Here is a 26783-nt window from a genome sequence, read left to right on the forward strand (position 1 = left end):
GCTTTCTTTCTTTTTAAAACCAGGAAAAAACATTTTAAGCTCCTTCTACTCTAAACCAAAACAAAACCAAGAACTGTGCAGACGTCCATAACTAATGCAGTACGAAAACCAACATGTATTAAATATTTTTAAAGGACAGTGTTCCTTTGAAAAGCTGTAACTAATTCATTTGACAGTCCAGCTGAGATGTGTTTACATTCCTATCTACTAAAACCTGTGCTAAATGAAACAAGGTGGGTTTTTTGCAGCTGTAGATATGTGCTTGGAACACTCAAATAACGACAGATGTAAATAAATAATTTCCTTTATCTTTACAGTAAAAAATGTTATATATGCTCAATGATGTATTCAGCTTGTTACTTAATTCACTGCATCTAATTTGCATATACTTGTAATACTTTTTAATGCCTCAGTCTAGCAATTAGCATACTGATTCTTATTAAATATATCAAAGATGCCTTTTTAGTTAGCACAGTCAAAAGTAAATGTACACCTGCAAAACATTTTTTTAAGCACTAGCAATTTAAGAAACATTAAGTGCTATAAAAATTGGTACCATCTTAATACACTAGACACAACAGAAACCATTAAAGGAAACACTTACAATGGCACCATCCAACCAATTAGATTTGCAAGATATTTCACTGGAAGGAAAATCCCTATAAGGCTAATTGAAGCCTCCTAAATTAAGTTTGGGCGCTTTTTTTCGAATTATCTCTCAGAAAGCCTCCTGAAAATCTCTCCCCAGAAAACTCAAGATGGATCAGATACTGAAAGTTGGTATCTTTGTAGCACTATTAAAAAATACTCAGTCTGGCACACTTCAGAGCCTAGTGGTCACAATTCTGTATCACAAAATGCCATATTTTCACCCCTTGCCACCGAATAAATAAGAACTAAGCAAAACAATTGCAGAAACAAAAGTGTGGCTCACACTACAATGCTTTTAATTCTCAATTACTGTTCAACATGATGAGTCATTCAAATACAGCACTATAATATACATGTCAGTAATTCAGTCCTGGGGATTCCTCATTCCTGTTTGTTCTTATAGGCCACAGGCATTTTATTAGAGTCAAGAAAATAAACCAAAAAGATTTCAGCGAATCTCTTCAGCAGTCATAAAAAGATTGCCAAAATCCATCCCAAGCATTCACCTTCTTGACTTACTTAGAAATAGTCTCACATGCTTGCCAGAAGCACAGTGCTGCCACATTAGCTCTTCCTCTAGATTTTCACTTTAAATACAATGTAGTGCTCTGCCCACAGCATATTGTTAATTACACTCTAAATGGAAAAACATTTATATTGCTTCTATATTGTCACTCTTCCATCCTGTTCATTTCAGCATTTTATACTTAATAATTGAACACATACTAATGTTGAAGTAGCACTGTATGACTGAAAAGCAATAAACCTCGCTTGGCACCCTAGCTTTATCCCAGAGAAAAATATAGGTATAAATCCCCATTTATAAATCAACTCTAAAATAGGTATAAATTCACCATTTCTGGGAACAAGACAACACAATATGCTTCTAGAACTAGTCAGCAAATCAAACAGGCTCTTATGAGTTTTAAATCAATCACAATCTAAGGGCCCACTCTGTGCAACAGACGTGGCTTTAATCAGACACACATACCAGGATGTGCTTGCAAAATCAGCATTTTCCATTACGGATGGTGGTACACAATAGAGACCACGTTGTTGTTGGCTTTTTTTAACAAGACAATAAGAAAACAAAACATTTACTTCTTCTTATGCAAATAGTAGCAATAAGCACTGCTGTTCAATATTTTCTTTCAAGAATCTTTCAGCAGACAGAAGAATCTCGCTGCCCATTGAACTACATATCTTTAATATTCTTATCCAAACCAGTGGGATTCTCCTATAAAAGGATTAAATTCTGTAAGCCTGGTGAAGAGAGCTGTGCAACACATCATCTTGTAAAAATGAATTTTATTTACAACGATGGTCAGAAATACATGACAGCAGGAAAACCTGATAGCAGCCACAGACTCGTCACAGAAAGCTAGTTCCACTAAAGCCACTTCTCTATCCCACCATGTCAGTTTTGTTTTAGAGAGACACAAATTGGAAGCCTCTACTCTGGTCATTGACACAATTCCTGCTGTCAGGAGCATTACTTACAGGAACACAACCCTTTATTAATCACAAGCTTGACCGAAACAACCACAACAAAAAGATTCAGAAAGAGAAGTTTCATTTCATTTGAATCTCTCTCCCTCATGCCAATCACTGCTAGCTGAAAGGATGTGCAAACAGCACAGCTAAATCCACACAGCAATGATGCAATGACCCACAAAGAGACTTTAAGGGCCAATGGAGTAAATAAAGCAAAACTAGCCAAACCCAAAGGCAGCATGCATATGAGCATCTTCTCCACTTAAATGGGCACATACTGAAACCTGGTCTTGTATTTCCAAGTTCTGCAGTAAGACTTCATAGAAACAGAAACTTCCTATATTGTTCCCAAAACATATATTACACAAAAGAAGAGAAACAAGTGCCCAGGTTCACTGAAAATTTAGATAACATAATATGGAGAAATGAAAAGTGATTATTGTGTCACACACTCTTAAAAAATAAAATGCAATTTGTAATTGAAAATTAAACAGACAACTAGCTGTCATTCAAACCAAAATGCTGGATTCAAATATCATTCTTCCCTTTGGGAAAACGTGGCTGTAATTTCTTTGAATGAACCTGATACAAATATATACATGAATCTGTCTTTCATCTATACATACAGAAGTCTGTATGATTTACCATACACCCACACACCTTCATACACACAAAGCATGTGGAAGCAATTATTTCAGACTAAGTATTTGATGGCTGCTCCCTTTTTTTGCTAAAAAGAGGACTGTTACTAACGTTACTCAAGAACCAAAACTACCCACTTCTGAAACTTTGGTGAGCACATCCAAACACATCCTAACTAAAAAGCAGAAACAAACTAGGTCCTCCCTGTTATCTAAGACACTTGGTATACTACTGGGCATCACCTGCACTTTCCATGAAGCATTATACAAAGAGATGGGTGCCAGGAAGATGATATACCAGTTTATGCCATCAGATTTATGCCTTTCAGAAAACATGAATGGAAAAGTTTTTGTATCATTGTAGCATGAGGACAATGCTTTGCACACTGAAGTTACAGCATTTTACTGGAAGGCATCTCAGCACTTCTCTGAGAAGTCACACTTGGCCTTTATTCTAACAAAATGAGAAGCTTTTCCAGATAAAGCAGCTACGTCCTGTCACAAGCCATTCCAGTTTGCAGCTTCTGAAAATCTGGCAGACTTCAAGCAAGCTTTTCTCCTATTGCCCTGCCTTTCCATTTGACTTCCAGCCCAGACTTCACCACCGTGTGGAAGCAGTTGACTCTCACAGCTTTCAACTTCCATTAACATGCATTTATCGCATTTGCTTGGAAACTGGCAGGTGCTGGGGAATGAAGGAGAAAGTAGGCCAGACCAAAACAAGACACATTTCCAGAGAACCTCCCACCATCAGTCGTGTATGCTTGAATTTACCAGAAAAATTCCAATTGACCCAAATCCCATTTGGATTAGTCTTGAGCCTCCTTCATACCACTCTGTCAAATTCCAAGCAGAAAAACGAGGAGAGGAGAGGAGAGGGAGAGGGAGAGGGAGAGGGAGAGGGAGAGGGAGAGGGAGAGGGAGAGGGAGAGGAGGAGGAGAGGAGAGGAGGAGGAGAGGAGAGGAGGAGGAGAGGAGAGGAGGAGGAGAGGAGAATCATTTTCTTTAGAGTGTAACACAGGTTTTGCTTACCTCACTGTTGTGGCCCCTCAAATTGAAGTTGATTCTCTGAGGGGTGTTCCGGTCCCTCCTGCAATGGCTGGAAGTGAAAGTGACGCCCACAACTCCTCTGCCATTGCCCGTTGCCAGCCAGCCTTCCTCATAGTACCGCCTCCTGCACACTGGTTTCTCCTTCTCACTTTTGGGGACTCTGCCTTTCCAGGAGAGGCAGAGGATGTTGGAATCGCTGCAAAGAACAGGCCCATGTTCCACTGCTGCATACATGCTTTTTAAATATTTTATTTTTTGACATAAGAAAGTAATATGTCTAGTGCACAAAATTTAAATCAATTTTTTTTTTTTTATTGATAAGACTGACCTGGATAGATCATTGAAAGGGAGGAGGATGGGGTCAGTGTTTATAAATATCCACCAAATGCATAGTGAAAAATTCCTCTATAAAAGATGATGGCAGTTGGCTAAGAAAAAGTAACACTTAAAAAAAAATCCAGGTTCATTTTTGTTTTGAGTCTGTAGAGTGGGGGTGCACTTATCCTTTGGAGAAACAGCTACTTCATAAGAGGCGCTCAAGAAATGGTTAAGTCATCTTTTTGCTCAACTTGATATAATCTTTATTCAGCCTGAGATTCCAGTTTAGCGTAATGCAATTCCAGAGACAAAGAGTTGCAAATGTGTAGGTTTCAAGTAACTTAAGGCTTTTAAAACTTCCTCCAGTCAGATTTTCTTCAAAAGTTCAGTTGCAGAAATTTAAACACACACACATACATATATATGTATATATATGACATTCCTCTTTTCCAAGCTGCCCTCTGGCATATCTTTTCCATCTGATGTATTTCTGCTGCTAAAGCTGAAAGAGATTGCATAAAGGGAAAAAAAGGCACACAAACCATGTGAAACAACAGACCCGAACTTGTGCAGGCACTGGTGTGCCAGGCCAGTTGGGAAATCCCTCTTGGTACTGAACCGCTCGTAGGACTCAAAAGTTTTTGCAATCCAAAGCCAATCCAATTTTCATCGCAGCACTTTTTTTCCACCAGAGACCCAACACAGCCTGAACTGTTTATCACGCTATCTTGCCTGCTTTCCCACTTTTTGCTGCCACACACGAATGAAAAAGAACCCTCTCTTCATTTATAGCAGAATCAAAAATGCTCTAAAGCTTTTAGCTTTCAAAGTAGGTAAGTTTGCCTCAGGTGAACCATGAAGTTCTCTCTCCTGTGAAACGGGCTACAATGTCAAGCTGTTTTTCCTTTACTTTTCCCTTTTTTTTCTGCTACAAGGAATCACAGACTTTTCATTCTACCATAAAAAAACAAATGCCAGAATTAAAGCACATCAAGTAAGCACTCTTTCAAAATCTTCTAAAATTCAAGGAAGGAAGAAATATAATCATGTAAAAAAGAAAGAGAAGCAGCATTAAAAATCTGACTTCCTGGGTTCACTATTTCTCTAGGTATTTTCCTTGCTTGTTTGACAGGATCTTTCCTTCTTGATGCTTGTCTACAGCACAGATTCATAGTTCCAGACACAACATTTGCAGCTGTACAAGAAGGAAACATATGAAGTATTCCAATCGTTTTATTTGAATAACATTTATGAGCTCAATTAGCTAGTATTTATATCACACTAAGTGAAAAGAGGAAAAAGGAGAGGGAGAAGGGATATGCAAGTTTGATGACCTGGTTAACTCAAGAAGGATGGTGAGGTTTGCTCAGTTCAATGCCCAGACTTGCCCCATAGTTCCTCAACTTATTTACTTCCAGTCATCATTGCTCAGCAGAAGGTCACGATTTATTGTCCATTCACATCCACTGAGCCCAAAGCAAAACGTGCCGAAGACCATACATTATTCCTCTGCTAGAACTAAATCAGTTTCCTCTGCCCTCTTGATTCTTCTGTTTCCCTCACAGCTATTGATTTAGATTGTGGAGGTATTTATTAGGCTTCTCCTGCACAGAGGGTGTTTTTTCTTTCTCTTCTTGCAGACTTTTTTCACCCGTGAAGACCATGTGGAAAGCTGAACATTACTGGCAGGTGTCCTTCCATGGATTACTGATTCCTGTGCTGCCAAGGTGCTCCATCTGGTTCTCAAATTAATTTTCATCAATTGCAAAGCTCTCAGGAATAGGCCAGAGCAAGCCTACGTGACGACAAAAACATGTGCGTTTTCATGTACATGCAGTGCACACACCAAGTCTGGTACTCAGAGCTGCATCTCCCTTTTCAGTTTAGGTGTGGTAATCTTGCAAGATGCCTGCTACTCAAAACTTGAAATCCCTGGATTCTTCCAACTCTGCAAAGCAAAGCACACACACAAACACAAAAATAAAAAAGTGAATAAAATAAGTCACAAAACAAGTTAAAGATACTGGTACTACTGTTACAGTAATTGAAGTATTGTGATTAAGGATTGTATACTGGACTCCTACACAGTGTATTATATATAGATAAAGCATTATTCAGAACATACATATTTGCTATATTTGTATTTGACAGACACACAAAGACAAAATACAAAATTTTCTTTTCCACTTCCAAAATTCCCAAAACTTTTCCCAATGGACATGTATAGCTTATGAAATGTATCTGGGAAGGATACTTTGGGGGGGGCGGGGGAGAGGAGGGGGAAGAGCTTTGTCCTGCTCACAGTCTCTGGGGCAAAGTCTTAAAGATTTCACAGCTTTGAAGCGAAGATGGGGAAGGGAGACGTCAGTGATAGAGCAGGCACAGGGTCAGACCCTGAGGCACACACAAACAGAATCATAGAATGGCTGACCTGGAAGGGACCTCTGGACATCATCTGGCCCCACCACTGTGCTCAAGCAGGGTCACCAAGAGTCAGTTACCCAGGATTGTATCCAGGCAGTTTCTAAATATTTCCAAGGATGAAAACCCTATGAATTCTCTGGGCAACCTGTGCCAGTGCTCAGTCATCCTCACAGAAAAGTGTTTCCTGATGTTTAGAGGGAACCATCTGTGTTTCAGTTTGTGCTCACTGCCTCTGGTTCTGTCACTGGAGACCACCATTAAGAGCCTGTCTCTCTCATTCAATTCCCTCCCATGAACTGAACACAACAAGATCTCCTTAAGCTTTTTCTTCTCCAGGCTGAAGTCTCAGCTCTCAGACTTTCCTCAGAGAAAAGATGCTCCAAACCATGAAAATACAGTACTGAACTTATCAGTCTCAAAGAGACTGAGAAGATTCCTCCAGGGCTTAAACTACTGCTTTGAAGAGATCTAAGGTACTTCAAAATTAAAGCTTAAAAGTCTGAATCAATACAGATGAATTTAAAAACTATTCAAATGCTGCTTAAATCTCCATTTAAAAAAGGGGAGAAAAATTCCCCAAAGTCAATGTTATACAAAAGAGTGTACACAAATAAAGCACAAGAGACCAAGCAAAAGGCCATTCAGGATATTCCAGTAGTTGTATCCGAAGTGCACACATATGCAGTTATTGCATCTACACAGTCACTGCTAAAGAGAGCTCATTTAAATTCAGAGCTGCATTCATAACAGTCATCAGAGCTGTAAAAATGGTCTTGTCTTTATTACATAAAGCACTATACTAACCTCATGTTTCCTGTAATTAACCACTTATTTCATTCTAGCATGGACATATTAATTAATTTTGTTTAAAAAAAAGAGACTAGATAAGAAAACAAATTTACAGACACAAAGGCAAAGTTGTGAAGTAGTTTACAACATTACACAGTTGGCTGACTTATCAGAAACACTGTCCCTGAGATTTGGTGAGTCACTGCCAAACCTCTTCAGCACTACATCTCACTGAAGTTTTAAAAACAATGGCTGCTATTAATTTCTTTTTTATCATGGCAAGATGATGATATGACAAATGTCACCTTTCCAAATTCCTGGTGCTTATCAATTACAGCCCAGAGAAAGTTCATATATAGGAAAACATAGAAAAACTTTCAGAGTACAATGGTTTGTAGACAAACTTCTGCATTTATTCCATACGCAAACTTGATCCTCTGAAGGATCAGTGCCATTGTTTCCATACTCACTGAAATCTTCCTAACAGACATCTGCATTCAAAAGTTGACATTTTATATTATAGCATGAGTATTATGATGCAAGCCCTTACTAATCCTACAGAGAAATAAAAAAAAAAATGTTTACTGAGAAAACAAAGTCTCTGAAATATCAGAGCAGAGATAAGCACTAAACAGAGTTGTTTGAACTGTACAAGAATCCAGAGTTCACAAGTGGATTTTAAAATACAGGTAACTATAGATACAGTGGCTTTGCATAAAATCTGTATGCAACTTCTGTCCTTATTCACTGCATCTAAGACTAACAAGGTTGAGAAAAGGACTCATCTGCATCTTGGTCAATAACCTTCTCTCACCTTAGTTCCATTTACCATCACTTTCAAGATTAGACAGACTAAAGGCTTCTCCTCTAACTGTATTAGAAATGTTGGTCAGGGAGAGATGAAAATCTAAAATAACTACAAAAGTAATAAAACCAGCCATTATTCAAATGCATTATTCAAACACTTTCTCAATACAATACAACCTATGAGAATATTTTACCTTTGAGTCACTGAGGATCGACACTGTCTTTATGTTACATTCAGAAACAAGAAAAAAAAAATACTTTTAAGACTGTAGTATCAAACACTCAAAATACAGACTGAATTGAGATTACATGTATTATATATTAATGCTTTCCATTCCCTTCTTCTTCATTTCCATGCACTCTGTATTTCCTAAGAAAGAACTAAACTAAAAGATTCAAGTGCTTTTCTTCTCTTAAAAAAAATCCGTAATTTAGACACTCCTACCACCATTACAGCAGCCTCACAGTACTGCTCATTTTCATATTTTGAAACCAAGCTTTTCCTCTCCATGGAACAGGGTCATGGCTTCCACCTCTGTTGTGAAGTGTGTAATAGCAGAGGATAAAAAGCATGATAGAAAGAAGAGCTGGGTGTTACCTGCACAATCCTACCACTAGCCCAAAGTCAGTTTGGACTCACCACAGAAAGAGAACTTGGCCTTCCAGATGGAACTCATCCAAACTAAATTTTTAACTGAAGATTTTTTATCATCAAATTTTATGCACCTTTCCTTCCACTGCAGTGCAAGGACTAATCACAGAAGTGCACCACCATCTGATTTTGCTGGTGAATTGTTTCTGACACTACTAGAACAATAAATAACAACAAATTCTCTTATTTCACTCTCACTTAAAAGGTAGTTGAAAATATCTTTTCTCTGGATTTCCCCTTTAACAAAGGGAGATGCTACATGAACTCATCCTCTAATACTGTTGAGTCTAAGCCCAGTGATGTAAGACATTAAAGTACAGACAAAAACACATTAGACCTGTGACACAGGAAAGCAGGATCCACAACTATTTTATTTCATTTTGTTTTGAAAGCAGAGTTCTTCTCAAGTGCAAAACCCAGCAGCAAGTTACGTTTCTGCATGACAGAAAATTTAGGTACTGATTTTCAAAAATGTGCTTATAAACAGTAGCTCTCTTACTGTAGTGTCAATATTTAACTCATCATTTTTATCTCCTGTTCCTACTAACTTATATAAAGTGTGTTAAGCCACAGTTAGACAACCAGAAAAATATTTGTTTGTTCTCATGCGTCTTTCATTGAGGTGTCTCTTTTGTAGACAGAAAGAAGCCAAGCACAGCCAAATGTAGCAATACTGCAGCAAACTCTTCAGTATTTCATATTTATTCAAATCCCTACTCTTCAAGGCTGCAGAGCAGAGAATCTGAAGGCGAGGATAAAAGGGGACTAGGAAGGGAAGGAAAGCAAAGAAGGAAAAGTGAAGTGAGTACACACTATTTCTGAATTATTATCTCCAAGAAACCAAAACAAATAAGGACTCACAGCCTGCTTTTGGAAGATTCTGATGACCCAAACATCTTAAGGAAAGAAATAGAAGATAAAGAGTCTTTGGAAAGACTTCAGGATTTTTCAGCCTAACCAGATTCCCTACCTGCCAAACCTGCATAAGGTCAAAGGAAATTGTAGTTTTCCCTCCTTTTGCAGTCTAAGAAGGAAAAAATGTACACGAGTGTCTATGAAGATAGCAAGGTATTTTAAAAGCGCCAGCCACAACTGCTTTGGCACAAGCTGATGGCAAATGATCCCACCAGCTATCAAATGGGGACGGTGGGAGCAACCTCTAAGGTCACTGCTGAACACTACAGTACAAAATTGGCACATCATGTAACAGAGTTACTGTATTACAGGCTAAATAGTATAGAGACAGAAGCTGGTAAGATGATACAATTTATTATTTAGTCCAATCTCTAAATTAACAAAAATCATTAAACAATCCTATCAAAAAAGTGAAAGAAAATTACTTACCAATAATAACTACTTTCCTAAAAAGCCAGAAGAAAAAATTAACTGGCTTGGAAGCTGATCTCTCTGAAAACTTATTCTCCAAAAACAGCAACTGATTTTAAGAGAGCTTCCCTTCCTGAAGTCACCATGCACAAAAGGGTTAGGAATTGTGGCAATAAATTTCAATCAGTTTGATCTGTGCCCAAAAGCTTTTGCTCTTTTAAGTAGAATCAATCCTCGCCACAGCCCCAGCGTTGTCCCACATCCAGCTGCACTGGCAAACTGGGAAAGGCACAAAACAAGTGAGAAAGAGAAGGCAGGAGTACCTGCAACTAGTATTGCCATTTGACGACTACTGATAACAAAGTTTGGGCACAGAATATTTCTGAACTCAGAGGTTTGTCCTTAGAAGAAAGGGAAGCAAAGTTTTTCCTCTTGAGGATGAATTTAAGATGGCTTGGATTCCTGAGCCAAAGCTACACATGAGCCATGAAAATATGTCTCATTTTCAAATTTTAAAAAAGTGAGCTGAAATACTCCAGGACAGGTGTTGAAAAACCTGCTTCAGGAAATAAAAATGCACAAATAACGTAAAGTAGCCTTTTAAAGAGTTGGGAGATTGAATCTCTTAAGTTTGGATGTGTTTTTCAGTGGTGTGAAACAGTCAAGTGTGACCAAGAAATTCCTGACACTTGTGTCAATCTTCTTTCTCAAGAAAAGGCTACAATCCTCACAGCACAGAGAGGCCCCAGACAATGTATACTTCACCGGGCACTTCATCAAAAAGTGGCAACAACTGTGTCTTACTAAGAATATTCCATGACCTTCATGGGAGGGCGCCCCAGCTCTCACCGTCTCTTTTCCATTGAACTGACTGCGCTGACCTTGCTTGTAATTACAGAGCAATTTCTTTCCCGTAGGAACATTCTGCAGCCTGCAAACATCCCTCGAGTCTGCAGCAGTTCCAGCTAGTTCCTAATTATCTCCAGTATCTGCCCACAGGCTCTTTAATACTTTCTTATGAACATACACTGATATTTCGATATTCTCCTCAAAAATCCCAATATATCTTTGTATGCGACGCACTGCCACAATGGAAACAAACAACATAAAAAAAAAAGAAAGGAAAGGGAGATGAAGGGAGAGAACAACAGATGTCATCAGTTTTTAACATTCAGAAGAGCCTCATAAACAGAATTATGTCTTTTGGACAGCAAGACATACCTGATAATTGCTGAGAAGCGGTGCAAGTGCAGTGTGCTGCAGCAGAGAGGCAGCTCCAGGTGATGCTGCAAGCTGCACCACAGGTGTGAGATGGATTCTGAGATTGTGTGTGTGCATTTAAAAATACAAAAAGACAGGAGATGCATTTCTCAAACAGCTTGGGTTTCTCAGTCTTTGGCTTTGGGATGAAGAACTGAACTCTAGTCCTGGCTGTCCTTAACATGCTCTAACTCAAGATTCCAGGCTGGTTTGAGGACCTGCATTCACCTCACCACCACTGCTTAGAGGTCCAGATGCAGAGCAGGGATACTCTGCCCCTGCAACAAAGAGATGCAAACCTTAAGAACAGCTTCATCTCATCCCTCTCTTTTTCTCCAAGTTCCATGTTTTTTCCTCTTGTTTCTGGAAGGTCATGTCAAGATCTCTGGATTAAAGGAGGCATATAATAGAATGGAAACAGACTAACTCAAGGAGCAGTTCCTTTAGAGGCAGCCTTGATAATCAAGAATCACTAAAGAAGCATTTGTAAAAGTCAAATGCTTTAAACAAATGCAGTAAAGTCAGGAGCTTTAAATAAATGCTTGGAGCAAAGCAAAAACCTCTGAAAGTTGCTGTTTCACTGCCAAGACTCAGAGGGCACAAGATCAGCTGCATACACTTGTGCCCTGTTAGGTGAGTGACGGTTTTGATCTGCTCTGTATTAACACACCAAGTGTTGACTGCTCACCTGTGCAGACAGAAGCAAGGAGGTCAGAAAGACACAGGGGTCCACCAGGCACAGTCATGGTCTGGTGGGCGAGCTGAAGGCAGATCTGCACCTAGGTAAATTCACAGAGCAGTCTTGTGCCCAAGCAGTTTTATTTTATACATGTCTTCACAATTCTCTCTTCTTACTGGCCTAGCTCCTGCTAGACATATGAACTATGTCTATTTCATATAAATATGAATATTAAATAGTAGATATCTTAAAATACAAAATTTTGAAGTGGGGATAAGAACTAGCAGTATACTGTTCCTCATGCATGACTAGAACACTACAACCTTTCTATTAAGAAATCCATAATAGTCAAAAATTGCCAGTTACAGAGGTATTCAGTGGGAGGATGGCTACCAATGACTGTGTCTTCTCTTTCCTTAAACATGAAAAATCAATGTGTTAAAATGATCGCAGATGAACATGAATGAATAGGAAAAGGGTTGCAAAAACTCTAAAAATGTATATTCAAAAAGCAACAAGAGTTATAAGTAGGAATTCTGAATATTTCATTCAATGCCCTCTGTGCAACTACCAGATAGTGGTGGCTTCTAACTCCAATCTCTACAAAATTTTGAAAATGCTCTTTCATTGAACAAGTGTTCACATTTCATCAAAAAGTCAACAAATGTTGTAAATTAGCGTGGGTTTTTTGAGGAAAAGTAATATTCTCATTACTTGGTAGCTAGTGCTATAATTAACTTCATTCTGTTGTTTTTATCCCCAGGAAGTTACATAAATGAAGTAACTGTCACACTACTTGGACCAAATTACTTCTCTTAGTCAACAGAAAACTCTCAATGCCTCTTTAAATGCACCTTTACCTAACCTATACCCAAAAGGATTTTTTTTTTGTAAAGCTCAGATTCAGAGTCTACAAAGCATGAGAATCAAAAGGGAAGATTCATCATCACAGTTAAATCTGATCTTTTAGATAAACACACAGAGCTAATGCACTCGCATACAATTAAAGCTAAAGTTATGCATGACTAAACAAGAGAAAGAATGCTGGTGTGGGGTTTTCTTCCCTTTGGATTTTCTTCTTTCCCATTGCCAAGTTACACCCTACTGCCTTTCCCAAGGAACACAAAGATCTTCAGAGGAAGACAGTAAACTTTTCAAAATAGCCAGAGGAAAGATTGATTTGGTTGAAGAATATCAGCTTCATACATTTTGTACTTCATTTTAGAAACTTGGATTTGGGAAAGTAATATGATTGCATTTAGTAGATGATGTGCTACTTCGCAGACAGCTCCTGCTAAATCTGACAAATATAGGTCAGAGTCCTGCAATCACATTTTGCTCAAGCATGCTTTGCATTTTCTAGACAAAAGTAACAATAAGACAGAAGCAATCTGAGGTAATTTCATAATTTTGATGTAAAATTTTATCGTTATCTTAGTTACTTTATTCCTTCTATGTGTAAGACTACTATATGTTTAGACAAGCCTATTTCAGTACAATCTTGTTTTAGTTAAATAAGTACTTCACAAAGTACCACCAGAACTGTATGAAAGCCCAATATTTACCATGTTAAGAGTTTTGAGAAGAGGTGAAAAAGCAGAACAATCAGAGAAAGAAACACCATGTAATCTACTCTGATAATTCCCTCTGTAAAACTCAACATCTGTACTGAAGGTTCAACATCTGCATTAAAAAAATCTGCTTGCAAACTGTGTAAGGAGAATTCTGCTGCTTTTCCTGGTAAGCAGCTTGGCAAGGTAACATCATAATCTTGCGGTGTCAGTCATCCCCTTGAGCTTACAAAGTCTATTAAAACAAATTACATGAAAACATCTTTTTCAGGATTTTAATTCAGTAGCGTAAGAGGATCAGGATATTCCAGTTCCCTCTTAGATTCAGGGAACATAAGACAGTACAGTACTTCAGTGCCTAATGCTGCACTGACACCTTAATACATTTTCCATTAACTGTGTATTATTCACAGACCACATAATCACAGGTTACTATGAGGAAACTATATGCTCTGTTGTTACCTCTATAGCTGGATTACAATGAATTCAACAGTTCAGCATCTGCTTGAAACTGACATTACATTTGATCTGTAACAGATGGATGCTCACAATAAACATTAGAGAAAAAGGTTAAAATATGGTATTATATAAAGTATTTTCATACAATGCTTCTGAAATTAGGTAACCTAATGATATTGTAAGAAATTTCTATCCCAATAACTAAAATTATATATTACTTTTCACTTACTCTTCTACCAAATGACAGCATGAAACAAAGATGATGAACATACAGAAATTACAATATCAGAATACAAAAATTCTCTTCCTAGCTATTAAAAGAATTAAATACCTAAATTAAATATGGGAACATCTAGTTACTCAGTGACTCTAAAACCTCAAACATTACCTGACAGATGCTGATTTCATTGGATTGTAGACCTAACAACTCACTACTTAGCTGTGTGATTAAAATGCTGCAAGATTAAAAAAATTTAAAAAAATCTGTTACACTTAATATATAATTCACAGATAATATGTTTATCTGAAATCAGTCTATTTCTTTTCTAAAAAGGCATAAAACAAGATTTACATTACATGTGAATATCCTGCCTTGTTTATACCTGTACACTGTCACAGCAGAGCTGTTTCACTGCTGCTGTTATTTCTCCTTACATCTACATTGTAATGTATTTATCTTGTAAAAGGGGCTGTGTAATGCTTGCGCCACTGGTCAAAACAGAAAAGGATTATCTATGAGGAAAAAAAATAATCATTTGCTCATTACATTCCTAGGATGAGGAATTCAGTGTAATTAACAAAACCACAAGGCCATAAGACAGTGCAAGGAGAAGGCATACATTATTCCAAGAATGTTAAATAACCCTAACATAGAAGTGAGTGGATAAATGTTTCACAATGAGCTTGCAAAAAGCAAACCCCTAAAGGCAATCATCATATAGGAGCAAATAATTTTACAAATTAACGCACCTGAGAGACACGTGCATTATCTCACAGGTGCAAATACATCAGTTTTGTTTTTATTCCCACAGTGTCAATACCACAGTAATCCTACCAGAATTTATCACTAAGAATTGGAATAAACAACATTTTACTGATGGACAACCCATAAAACAAATATTCCATTCTTTCCTGTCAAATCCCTATTGTAAACAAAATCCTTAAGCAACTTAGCCACAAAAAAAACCCACACAAATGTGACATTTAAGGGGCCTGCAAATAAACCAAATTTTTTTCCCCCTGTTCTCAGGGGGAACAAAGGATCAAAGCATAACACTAGATTTGAGAAATCTCTTAACACTTCTTTCTTGCTCCTATCCATGCAGACTGAGATATTCTACCCTCAGTATTCTAAGGCAGCTATAAATCATCTGCAAAGCCTATCTAGTCTGCTTAATTATCACGCATATAATTTTTTATTTCTAATGGATAAGTAGGTAGGAGGTAGTATTAACAAGTTTCATGGATGTTTCCCCCCATTGAAGAGCAAAATGTCAATAAAATAATATCATTTCCAATCCCTACGATTTTGCTTCAGATACTAATTGTAGTTAAATACTTTATGAAGTCTTGTAATCAATGGCAGCAAAAAAGGCTGGAAAGTTATGTTTTGTTGATTAAAGCTTGAGAAGCTAGAGCTCACATCCAAAAAAAACCCAGTTAAATTGATTTTTCAGTTGACTGAAACCAATAACATAGGTTTTTATAAATCAAACTCACAAGCTTTATTTTGCACTTGCATGTTTACCAATTTTCATTTCAGATGAGGAAATCCATCTCACAGAAAGCAATATGAACCATAAAATGAAGCAAGACACTGCTAGATTCTAAACAGACACACTAGAGCAATGCAGAGCTGCAGGGATCTGATTACAGACTCTCTCCTGCCAGGCAGTCAGCCTCCCACTGGGATGGGGAGCACATCTGCTGACATGCTCTGCAATAAAACAGTGCTTCTTATGTAGAGCCTTACAGATGTTGCAGGATTATTCTCCCTCAATGCTTCAACATTTTTTCAAAATTTTTAAGCAGAGCATAGCAAGGCATTTACTGTTTAATAACATTCCCTCATGCAATGTGCTCTGTGATTCTTGGATCTGTTGCTTTCCTTGCAAGAGCCAAAAGCCAAACTACAAAGCAATTGTTCGGGGTTGATAGGGAATGTCCTTTATTGCTGCTTCTCAGAGCAGTACCCAGTTCAGCAAGAGCTCCAGCAGACCAAAAGCAAACCCAAGCCTATCTCCTGGAAGACCACATGCAGATGCAGAGAAAATAATTTCAACATTTATTGTTTCTCTTGCTCTGAAGCAGAGCTACAAGTAACTGACACCTCACCCATTTTCAAATGAAGCTTCTATAATTACATTGCTATGCCCTATGGAAACACTACTGGGTTTCTCATAGCAACCTCCAATGACTCAGACAGCCCTGCTCTTACCACAAAATTACTAAGAGCACTACATCCATCCTCAGCAGAAGAGCTGGTACGTGACTGGCAGAGACACCACTACCACTGGCAATCCAACAGCTTTATGACATCTTGTCTCTTGAGAAATAAAGTTTTATGGCCAAAGTAGCAGTACATTCCATATACAGTAAGGCAGGATTGCTCCTATAAAATCCCTCACACCCCATGATGCCTTGAATGCACACACTACAGAGTCTTTTTAGCACCTCTGTCAGATAGATAAGTACAATTCCTTCCCAAAGGCCTGCAAGACAGCAAACTGTTCAAAGAAGCCTAAGCTGTAAAAAGACTTCTTAATCTCTGACACCTGAGTGAGCCACTCCAGTTTCCCTTCCTAGATCCACTTGGCCCCCATCCCTGTTTTCACTGCCAGGTGCCCGTCCGACCTCTCCTTGGGCAGACTCAGTTTCTTACAACACCACAAAATAAATATTTTAGAAAGTGAGAAATATTCTGTGGCTTTAGGGATTTGGATTAAATCACTGATGGGTCAGGTGAGTGTTGGAACTGCAGCTAAGGAGCAGGCACAAGACTGGGGCGCAGGAAGACCTTTCAGAAACAGAAAGATGTTAGCTCAGCTCACAGAAGTTCCATGGGTTCCAGCACCATGGAACTTCACCCATGGGACAGAGCTGGAGCAACTTTCTTAGTACTGAAGGGAAAAACAGCATTCTTCATAAATAAGAAGGCAAAATTTAACACTACTGGCTTACAGTCTGTGGCACGACCCCTGAGTGTAGCTCGTCTGATGTTTTCCAGTCTATTTCTGGAAAACAGAAATAACAGAAATATCTTGCTTCAAAATATTTCTGTCCATTTCTAGTCTGCATTCAAAAACTGAATGGTTAAATGGTCCTTCCTTCTGGAATAATGTTTTCCAAACTGCCATCTATGCCCCACTGACACACAATGTATGCATACATAAAACTGCAAGTGCACAAGGTACCCCGAAGTGTTGTAAGCCCCGGGCTAGACAAGGCTGACAGCAGCCCAGAATCTAATGTCTCTCTAATCTCCAGCACTGCTGGGGTAACAGAAAAAAAATCCCCCCAAAAGAGTAGTATTTTAAAGAATTGCATTTTAGGATTATCTTCCAAACTCACAATGGTATCAAGCTACTTTCAAAGGACACTAGAATTCCATTTACAGAAATCCGAGGTATAGAAGATTTACAGAATGTCACTAATAAAACTACAATACTAGATGTTTTGGTTTCATATTAATCATGTTTTTCATTGAAAATTAATTTGTTTTTAAACAAAAGGAAGGGCTACCTTTAGCTTCTGACCTGAGGTGGCTTTTCAGATGCTGAATCACTACATCAGTAGAAACAGCTAATCTCAACGTCAAATTTCTTTTTTTTTCCATTTTCCAAGAAGAAAACAATCCTTCTCAGTTTCTCCTTGAAAAAAAACCTGACATAAACTATACTGAAATAAACACAATTTTTCCTCTATGCCTGAAGAAAATCTGTTGCAAGCTGATCTGCTCCTTCAGCAAACTGAAACCAGTTATTTACCCAGCAATTTCCCTCATTTTAGTGATCTGTGACACTTTTAAAACCTCAGCAAAAACATTTAAGCAATACATACTCACATAATTTATTATTAAAGCTATTTTAATTCAATTTGACAGCTTTTATGAAAGGCTAAATTTACTACAATAGACTAAGACAAAGAAAGTCCTACTTAAAAATAGTATCTTTTTATATCCATTTTTAGCCACCCTGTAAATGTTCTCTAATGCAGCATAGTAAAAAAAGACTTGGCAATGCTATTGCCATAGGCTCCTCTTCCATTACAGACCCATGGCACTTTTGTCACAACACTAAAAGGTCCCAAATCTCAGTTGAAAATACTGAGGATAAATCAAAAAAGCCAAATTCTAAAGTGAATTGCACAAGGTACAGGCACACATCCTCTTCTAACCATTCAGCAGCAAACCTGTGAGAGTCTCTACCAGGTACAGCAGGAGAAGACATATTGAAAGGACAAAGCCAGAAGTCAACAAATTTTGTCTGCTTTACAGACAAAAAAAAATCTCTTTGGATGTATTAGTTTTATTCATTTAAAGCTTCAGGAAAAAATAGAGCCTTCATAATTCCAATCTCAACATGCACAAGATTTCAGATGGATGAATATGGCATGAGCAATGCATATATCCTGTCCATAAAAGACATGCTATGCAGAAATTTGTATTTCTACCTCCCCTCATTCAAGGCCACCTACACATGCATATGACAAGAAAAATTGCAATGGTTATCAGCCAAACCCTGCAGTGTCACATGGCAGCAGTGAGCCCATCTCTAGAAGCTGGCTCTAACCTGACCAGTGGCTCATGTGCTCCCCTCCAGCTGTGACATCAGGTCAGGACAAGCACCATCCCAGTCATGCAACTGATGGCAGAGCTGGAGGGAATCCCTCTAAGAGGAAAGCAAAGACCAAAGGAGCAAGCTTCCTTCTGGGAAAATGGGATGAATTAAGGAATTTTCATACTGGAAAGAGGCAGGTGGTACACAAGGTAAAAAGAGCACCAGAGTAACATGTGGAAGTCATGCAGTTTCATTTTGAAGCCATGATGCTCAAGTTCTTGGCCAAAAGGCTCAAATCAAACTTCAGGCATGGTATCAATTACCTGGACTGAGTAAACAGGCCAAGAATCTGTACACACATGTTAGAGCATCATCAGCCATCTAGTACAAGGAATGTTTAATTAGCTAAGCAGGGATACAGGGTTTGAGGGGAAGGGAAATGGGAGAATCTGTGCCCTTCAGACCAGTAACAGTGTTTGTAAGACACTTTTACACCCAAAAAACTCCCAAAGAAACCCACCATCACCCAAAAACAGACAAAAAACAAAAACCCAAGCAAACAAACAAAAACAAAAAACCAAACCCAAACTATACAGAACCAAGTTGCTGATGCATTTTTATCAGCATGCTAATGAAACGCTACATTGTTTTACATGAGAAATTACATGTCCATAAAATCCACTATGCAAGACAGTCCTGTCTCCATAAATCAGATACTAAGTTCACATAGGGAGATAGGACTGTGTTATTTAAAAAACCATGTACAATCAGCAATTAAGCAAAACAGAGGAAAATGCTGAAGAAAAATTTAGGAGGGCAGTGATTTCCTTCATATTATTCTCCTAAAGACTCAACTGATAGAAATGTATAATAGGTGTTTGCCTTAAAAAATTATACAGATTGCATGCTCCTAAGAGAAGAGTGTTATCCTCATGCTGGATTCTTTCCAAACATATTTTTGGCTACTACTGTAACCACAAAACACAGCTGGGGGAACAGATTAGGACACACAAAAAAACCTCTCTGACAACCAATACATCTGTCTCAGCCCAAAACCTGTGTACCTTTGTTTCATTTTCATTTCTGCATTACACAAACATGCAATAACAACAACAACAAAACCAGCAGTAGAAAGCAGGAAGAAATCTTTCCAGTTGAACAAGGCCTAGGTTCAGCAAAACATGTCTTTATATTCTCAAGCCACGAACACACCATGATACCCTGCTGATTGTGGCTATCACCACAAAGAGTCAGGGCATTTGACCAAAGGATGTCACTACTCTGTTATACACAACCGATTTCTATGACACAAAGGACCTAACAAGCACTGACAATCAACAAGGCTTCTCTAGCTGAGAAAGCAGTCTGCAGTGTGGCAGTACTTTCAGGCTTTCCACTGACATCATGCTAAGAAAGAGGCAATTGTCCCAAGGCAGATTTAGACTTATCACCAGCACGAGAGAATGTCTTGTTTATAATCAGTAAAGATTTTGAATCTAGAGGGGAACAAAACAAAAAAAATTAAACACAGACGAAACAAACCTACTTGAGGAAAACCTGTCCACTTTATTACTAAATACTAGAAAAATTCTGCAGAAGGTACTGCATGTGAACGAGTTCTAGAGCAAATAATTCACAATTTGAAGTATCTTATTCATGAAGCCTTTGATCCTTAAAATAGTAGAGAGAATGGTCCAAAAACCTCAACATTAGAAGGGAAACTATGGCTTTCAGAGCAGTGTCTATACACCATTTTTTTGTCTAAATACTGTTTTGGCCAGAGTTCTGGGCCTGAAATTTTCTAAAACAGTGAACAAAAGGTCTCTGGCTCTCAGTTCACAGCAAGTGTGCTGCAAAGTGCACTAGAGAACCTAATGCTGCCAAACAAGCTGTGCACTTCTTTGAGTTTCATTTGGTATGGAATCCAGCATTTCCCCCAACTTCTCTCTCCCTGTTATCACCTATTCTACTTTAAAACAGACAGCTTTGAAATATCCTGCAAGAAAAGCTTGAAAGAGAAGACCTGAGTACTATGGCGCAGGCCACCTCACAAACATCAGAGTCTAGAGAGCAAAAACCTTAACAGTCTCACTTTGAGGATCTGTGCACATTATCATCCACATAGCCACAGGAGCCTGTCCTGAAAGAACAACTCAAAAATGCAGAGGGGAAAAAGGAAGACAAATGACAGCGCTATCATCTTCTGATGAATTTAAAACCCTGAGAGATCCCTCAATTTACTCAGTTACTCAAAGAATACAAGTAAATCTGCAAAGGCAAAGAATAAGTCCCTCAAAAAATAGAAAGAAAAAAAGAGATGTGAACAAAAAGAGGTAACAAGTAGCTCAAGGTGAGACACACAGGAAGCTTTGCATCACAACTTGAGAAACATAGTGAAAAAAAATCATCAGAGGAGAATGTGATTTTGTTCATTGCATTTTTCATGGCATGTTTCATTTGTTCAGGTGAATTTCTAAACAAACATTTGCACCTAAACACCCATAAACCACAAAAAGAAGAGCTTCTTGACTTTTCCTACTCCTCTCTGTGACCCGAGGAATTTTATATTTGCCTCTTTGCCTGGAGTACAACTCTCTTCTTCACAAGGTCTCTGCCTATATCCAGGCACAAGAAAATAGCAGGCCTACTAACAGTGGGCTGTGTGAGAGCAAGCCTCATACCTGCATCATGAATTTACATCTTACTTCCTTTGAAAACACCACTTTAATGTAAGCACTCATCTTCACATATAATCCAAGGACATTGCTGTGTGGAATTTCAGACTACATAATCCTAATGTTTCACTTTCATCTTAACATTGACATTGATAAATTGTGTTTTGCATATTGTACACTGCCTTGTCCAAAAATAAATCTGAGGCATAATAGATGAGTTAAGTATTAAAGAAAATTGTAACTGGAATTAGCAGTCTGTTCTCCAGAAACAATCTCAAACAGATAGGCTAAGACTATCCAACAAAAGAGCATCCCTGCTTTATTTGTACTGCTTGAGTAAATACAAACATTGCTAAAGGACTGTGAAAATGAAAACTCCCACAACCTTACATAAATATCTGCAGCCAAAAAGCGTCTCTAGGAATAAAGCTGAACACTCCACAGATATGGTTTCGATTACACAGGGGTGAATAAAATGCACTAACCTCTTCTCACAAATACACCCTTACCAATGAATGAGTGATAAAGACTTGTCATTGCTAACTCCCAAAGCTCCCAACACACAGCACTCTCAGCAACGCTGTGGACCCTGGGATTCACTGTCTGCTACAAACACGTGGAGGAATTTTTCAGTACAAGTGCACCTCAGTGGGTATGTTCAAATACATACCCTATCTGGGTACCTCATCCAGCCATGCACTTTTGCCAGCATTAATAACATTTGGAAGTATTGTAACTTTAGCAGTGCTGTTCTGATGGTTTACAGACATTAAGGGATAAGCCAAGAGCTCACAGTACCAAGAATCAACAAGAACACCAGGAAATAAGGAGTTGCATAACTGTACTGATAGTTTCACCTGTCCCATTTCAGGCCCCTCTTTTTCTACAACCTTTTTAGCTTAAGGTGTACCTAGACTAGTCATCTTCAGTTGAATGAACATTTGGCTCTATTCCAACTACACCATGATTACTTTTAACATGACCCTGATATTTTGAACCCTTTTTCCAGTGTCCTAGGAGTGCTCTACTAGTGTCAGTGATTCCAAGAAACGTAGTAAAAGAGCATTATTCCCATTATACTGCTAAGTAAAAGACAATTTAAACATCTCAAGGCAGTACACAAGCTTATGGCAGAACTGACAGAGAAGTACAGGAGTTCTGCCTCCTAGTATGCTGCTGTAATCATCAACTAGTGAAAAAAAAAATCAAAATTTAGGTGTTATTTTAGACTAACATAGGATGGCTTTGGTTTTTTCCTAAATTATCATTTCATCAGAACACCCATTTGCATGAGGTTCCAATTGTTTTTTAAGTTGTTGCACTCACAAGGCAGCAACCTCATACAACCTACTTCACCTTCCCAAACACAAGACCCACAAGTAAACAACAAACAAGCTGAGGCAGAACCTCAAACACACCCTCAAGAATTACTGGAATACCTGAGGTTACATGAAGATAAGCATGGCTTCCCTTACAAAAACAATTCTGAAATCTGATCCAGAGGATGCATGCATTTATCTATTATGAAGGACTGGAAAATAAGCCAAAATTCCTTAGGACGTCTCAAATGAAGGTAAAACTCTGAATCTAAAATGAAGTAAAAACAGGGCAGAAACCTTCTCTAAAAATAGATCTTGCTGTGCAGCCAAGTATGCCTGCATGCAATTGTTATTTATTCTTAAATTGGAGTAATTTTCCAGGTAGGTTTCTAGATCAGCTAACAGAATGAGGTGTTTCAAAACTCGACAAAAGAAACCCCCAAGATTTGTCTCCTGATCAGATTTCCTATAACGATGTAGAGGAAATCAGGAAGCAATAACAAAATGCCGTCTCTTGCCTGGCATTCCACAAAATCACAAAATTGCGAATGTCAATGAAGGCAAAGACAGTAACAACCAACACCCAGGAAATATGGTCCTAACTCTTAACCAGAAAGACTGGAAGAAACTGCCCTAGACATGGAAAAATAATTTGAAATCAAAACCATAACAAACAAGCAATTGAAAATACACTTAAACAATACACCATACATGCCCCAAGCTCACAGCCTAACCAAGAGCACAAACTGAAAGAACTCATGTACTCCTTAGGAGGCTCTCCAATGCTTTCTCCATTAAACCTCCATCACCTCAAGCCTATTCTTATCAAGTGTTATCACGTCACACGTGGATGGGTGCACTTAAAGATGTCATTAGGGACAATCAAAACAGAAACAAAACTAAGCAATGTCAGCACTTAAGCATTTTCCATTCAGTCCTTCCACACTGGTCCTGCCAGGGAAAAAGGCAACAACCCAAACCTCTGAGGATACTCCAAGGCAGAAAAGTTATTCACAGCTTGAGCAAGTGTTAAGCTCAGAAAGCCCTGAGATTTTAAGCCTCCACACCAAGAAAACAAAGCAGAAGTAAATGTAAGTGAAAACAGACAGCTGCACATCACCATGGACACTCAGTCATCAGGCTCGGTATTTGTCAAACCTGAAACAACGCCCCTGGAGGCAAATGAGTATGATCCAAATCATACCTGTCCCATTCTATCTTTCTTAACAAAAAATGGACAACTAATAGCAAATCTCCTCCTGAAGGCACTATAAAATTTTTATTATAATTTTCCATGAAAAGGTAATTTGATTTTTTAGGAGAATTTTCATTAAACAAATGCTGGCTATTTCTTGGTTTCCCTATGCATCCTTGGATGATAAGGATGGACATAAATTCAAATCCAAAGGAGGCAACAAAGTTTTCCTAGTATTTCTGGAGCTTGAACAAGTAATACTATTTTAAAACTGCAAGAGCTTGTTCTGGCACCACAGCATCAGACAATCAAATCACAAATATTTTCTCTCCAAGCCACCAGAAATATTTAAAGCAAACTCCAAAGGGAGAAGGGGAAGAGAACTATCCAACTTTTGGAACATAAACTTCCTATGACAGAGACAAAAGACTTTACTGTTGCATCTCATGGAAATAGGAGACTATCTTTTATGAGATCTTGCAGCATTAATGGTCACTTCTAGCCCAGAACAACCACCATTCATTCAGGTCACCTGCTTTCTGCATTAATAACTGCAAAACAGACCAATACATCACTGAAAATGAAATTGTTTTTTAAGAATTTTCTATACATCTTCTTCCTCAACTCCCAAGCTACAACATCACTCTCTCTTCAGTGGTGTGTCATTTAAATCCTTGGAAGAAAGAAAAATTTCCAATTCCTTTATTAATAAAAGTAAGTACTAGTTTGGGGAGGGGGGGAGATGTCTGTTATTGCCTTCTAATTCATAACAACTAAGGAAACAAAGTCCTCTATAATTCCTTAAAAGGATTTAAAAGATACCATGCAAAAGCCACAGCAGCCAGACTCTAAAATCTTTTATTTAAAAAGTCATCATGCATCCTAGCCATGAGAGCCAATATGGTTATTAAATTCTCATACTGCTTCACTTCACCCCTCTCTGCACCTCCACCAACTCTCTGTCATCCACATGTTGGTTATTCATCCATTGGATATGGCTATTTTTTGACAGAATATGTTTTCCTAAAGGACACAGTCAGCAATTTGCTGCTGCAAAGTATATAATACACAGTTCTCATAATATGTGGATGACATGTGACTGTACACTTCACCTTTGCTAGTTCACTTGTGTCTTCTTTCCATGTTCACCTCCTCTGCAGAAGAGCATACCAGCACCTTTCTAATCAGACTGCAGCATGAAGGCTGAGGTGTTTTCCAGGAGATGCTGCCACTGCCTTCACCCAGCAGGAGCCCCTGAAGCCTCTGGATGGAGGGATTAATACTGTACAGGCACATTCCTAGCACAAGTACTGAGCTCAAAATATACTTTTTTATACAGTATACTTTCCTCAATCTTATTACAGGTCCAGTGAACAGACTTTCAAATTCAAAAATTCTCTTTGCAACACTGAGAAATAACTTGTATTGGATTTAATACATGTTCCACAGGGTTATTCTAGTGGTATAAAGGAAGGCAGAACGTCTCCTCAGCGGGCTGGCAAAATCTGGAAGGAATGCCCCTCTAAAAGGTCTGTAACTCAGAGAAAGAAGACTTAATCCTATGATTTGTATTTGCTTTTAATGGAACCCTATTGCTGCATCAAAGCTTTGGCTGTTGAGAGAAAGAGACTAATTCTTGCTCATAATGCTCTGCTACAATTCACCATAAGACTTTGTATACGTATCTTCAGAAGAACCATGTCCCTTCCCCCGCCGGTCTAATCTATTTTTAATCTATTTTATATCTTCATCTCCACTTTGGAAAAACAGCAAATGGTTCCAAACTGCATACCTGTAACATGAGCTGGTTTAATTTTATCCCTTGATCATTCATTCAAGTTAGCAGATTTTCACTGCGTAGTTTCCCGTGTCAATATAAAACACAAATACATTTATTTAATTCTCTCCTAGAATTCAAACACTTTAATTGCTATAGCAAATTGAATTCATAAACACTTACAGGACAATGGAAGGTGTAGCCCCATTTTCTGATGAGAAATTAAAAAAAACAGAAATACATGTGTATATGTTCCATAAAGGATCCTCTGCCTTAAGCATCAAACATCATTAAAGATCTTCTAACAAACCCTACCAGATAAGAGAAGGAAACAGAAATCCAAACCAGGGATAAGTCCACATCAAAACAGAAAAGTCCTCAACAGACTGCAGCCCAATCCAAGCTGGGAAATGCAAATCAAACCCTTTTGACTTCCATTGTTATTTCTTTACAGATTAAGTGAAAGTTCCTTTACTGACCATAGGAAAGAGCTATTTCATTTACACATTGTTCTGTTTCCAAATTATTCAGGAATGTCTTTTCTTTTTGCATGACTATGGGACAAATATGCACATAATACCAGTCTTCTACTATGCAACTATAGAAAGGCCAGCTTTTTATGCTCACAGTGTTTCTACAGACAGAATTCATATACAGTAGATAGGAACCACACAGTCTTTACAAAAACAGAAATATCGTTAAGAGCAAAACTCCTATAAGAATTTCTCAGGTTCCATGTTAAGATGAATGCACTTTACTCAAAGTGAAAAGAACTTTTATGAAGAGTCCTTTCTATATATTTCACAGCAAACAGGAGTTTGCATACAAGGCCTGATATTCCATGTGCTCCACATCAAGCACTCAACTTTATCCATAAAACTTTCTTATCAAATTTTACAAATTGAAAAAAACAGGGGT

General features: G+C 38.2%; 1 protein-coding gene across 2 annotated transcripts in view; it reads right to left on the reverse strand.

Annotated features, from left to right (window-relative positions):
- TULP4 (TUB like protein 4) overlaps positions 1–26783 on the reverse strand; it is a 143417-nt gene that overhangs the window by 110955 nt on the left and 5679 nt on the right. For both annotated transcript variants that reach the window (XM_005490242.4, XM_014269307.3), the window contains exon 2: positions 3819–6102. In XM_005490242.4, the coding sequence (XP_005490299.1) occupies positions 3819–4070 (252 nt within the window). In that variant the 5' untranslated portion in view covers positions 4071–6102. The remainder of the gene's footprint in view (positions 1–3818; positions 6103–26783) is intronic.

Source organism: Zonotrichia albicollis, chromosome 3 (genome assembly GCF_047830755.1).
Source record: "Zonotrichia albicollis isolate bZonAlb1 chromosome 3, bZonAlb1.hap1, whole genome shotgun sequence".
In the NCBI taxonomy this organism is placed as follows: domain Eukaryota; kingdom Metazoa; phylum Chordata; class Aves; order Passeriformes; family Passerellidae; genus Zonotrichia; species Zonotrichia albicollis.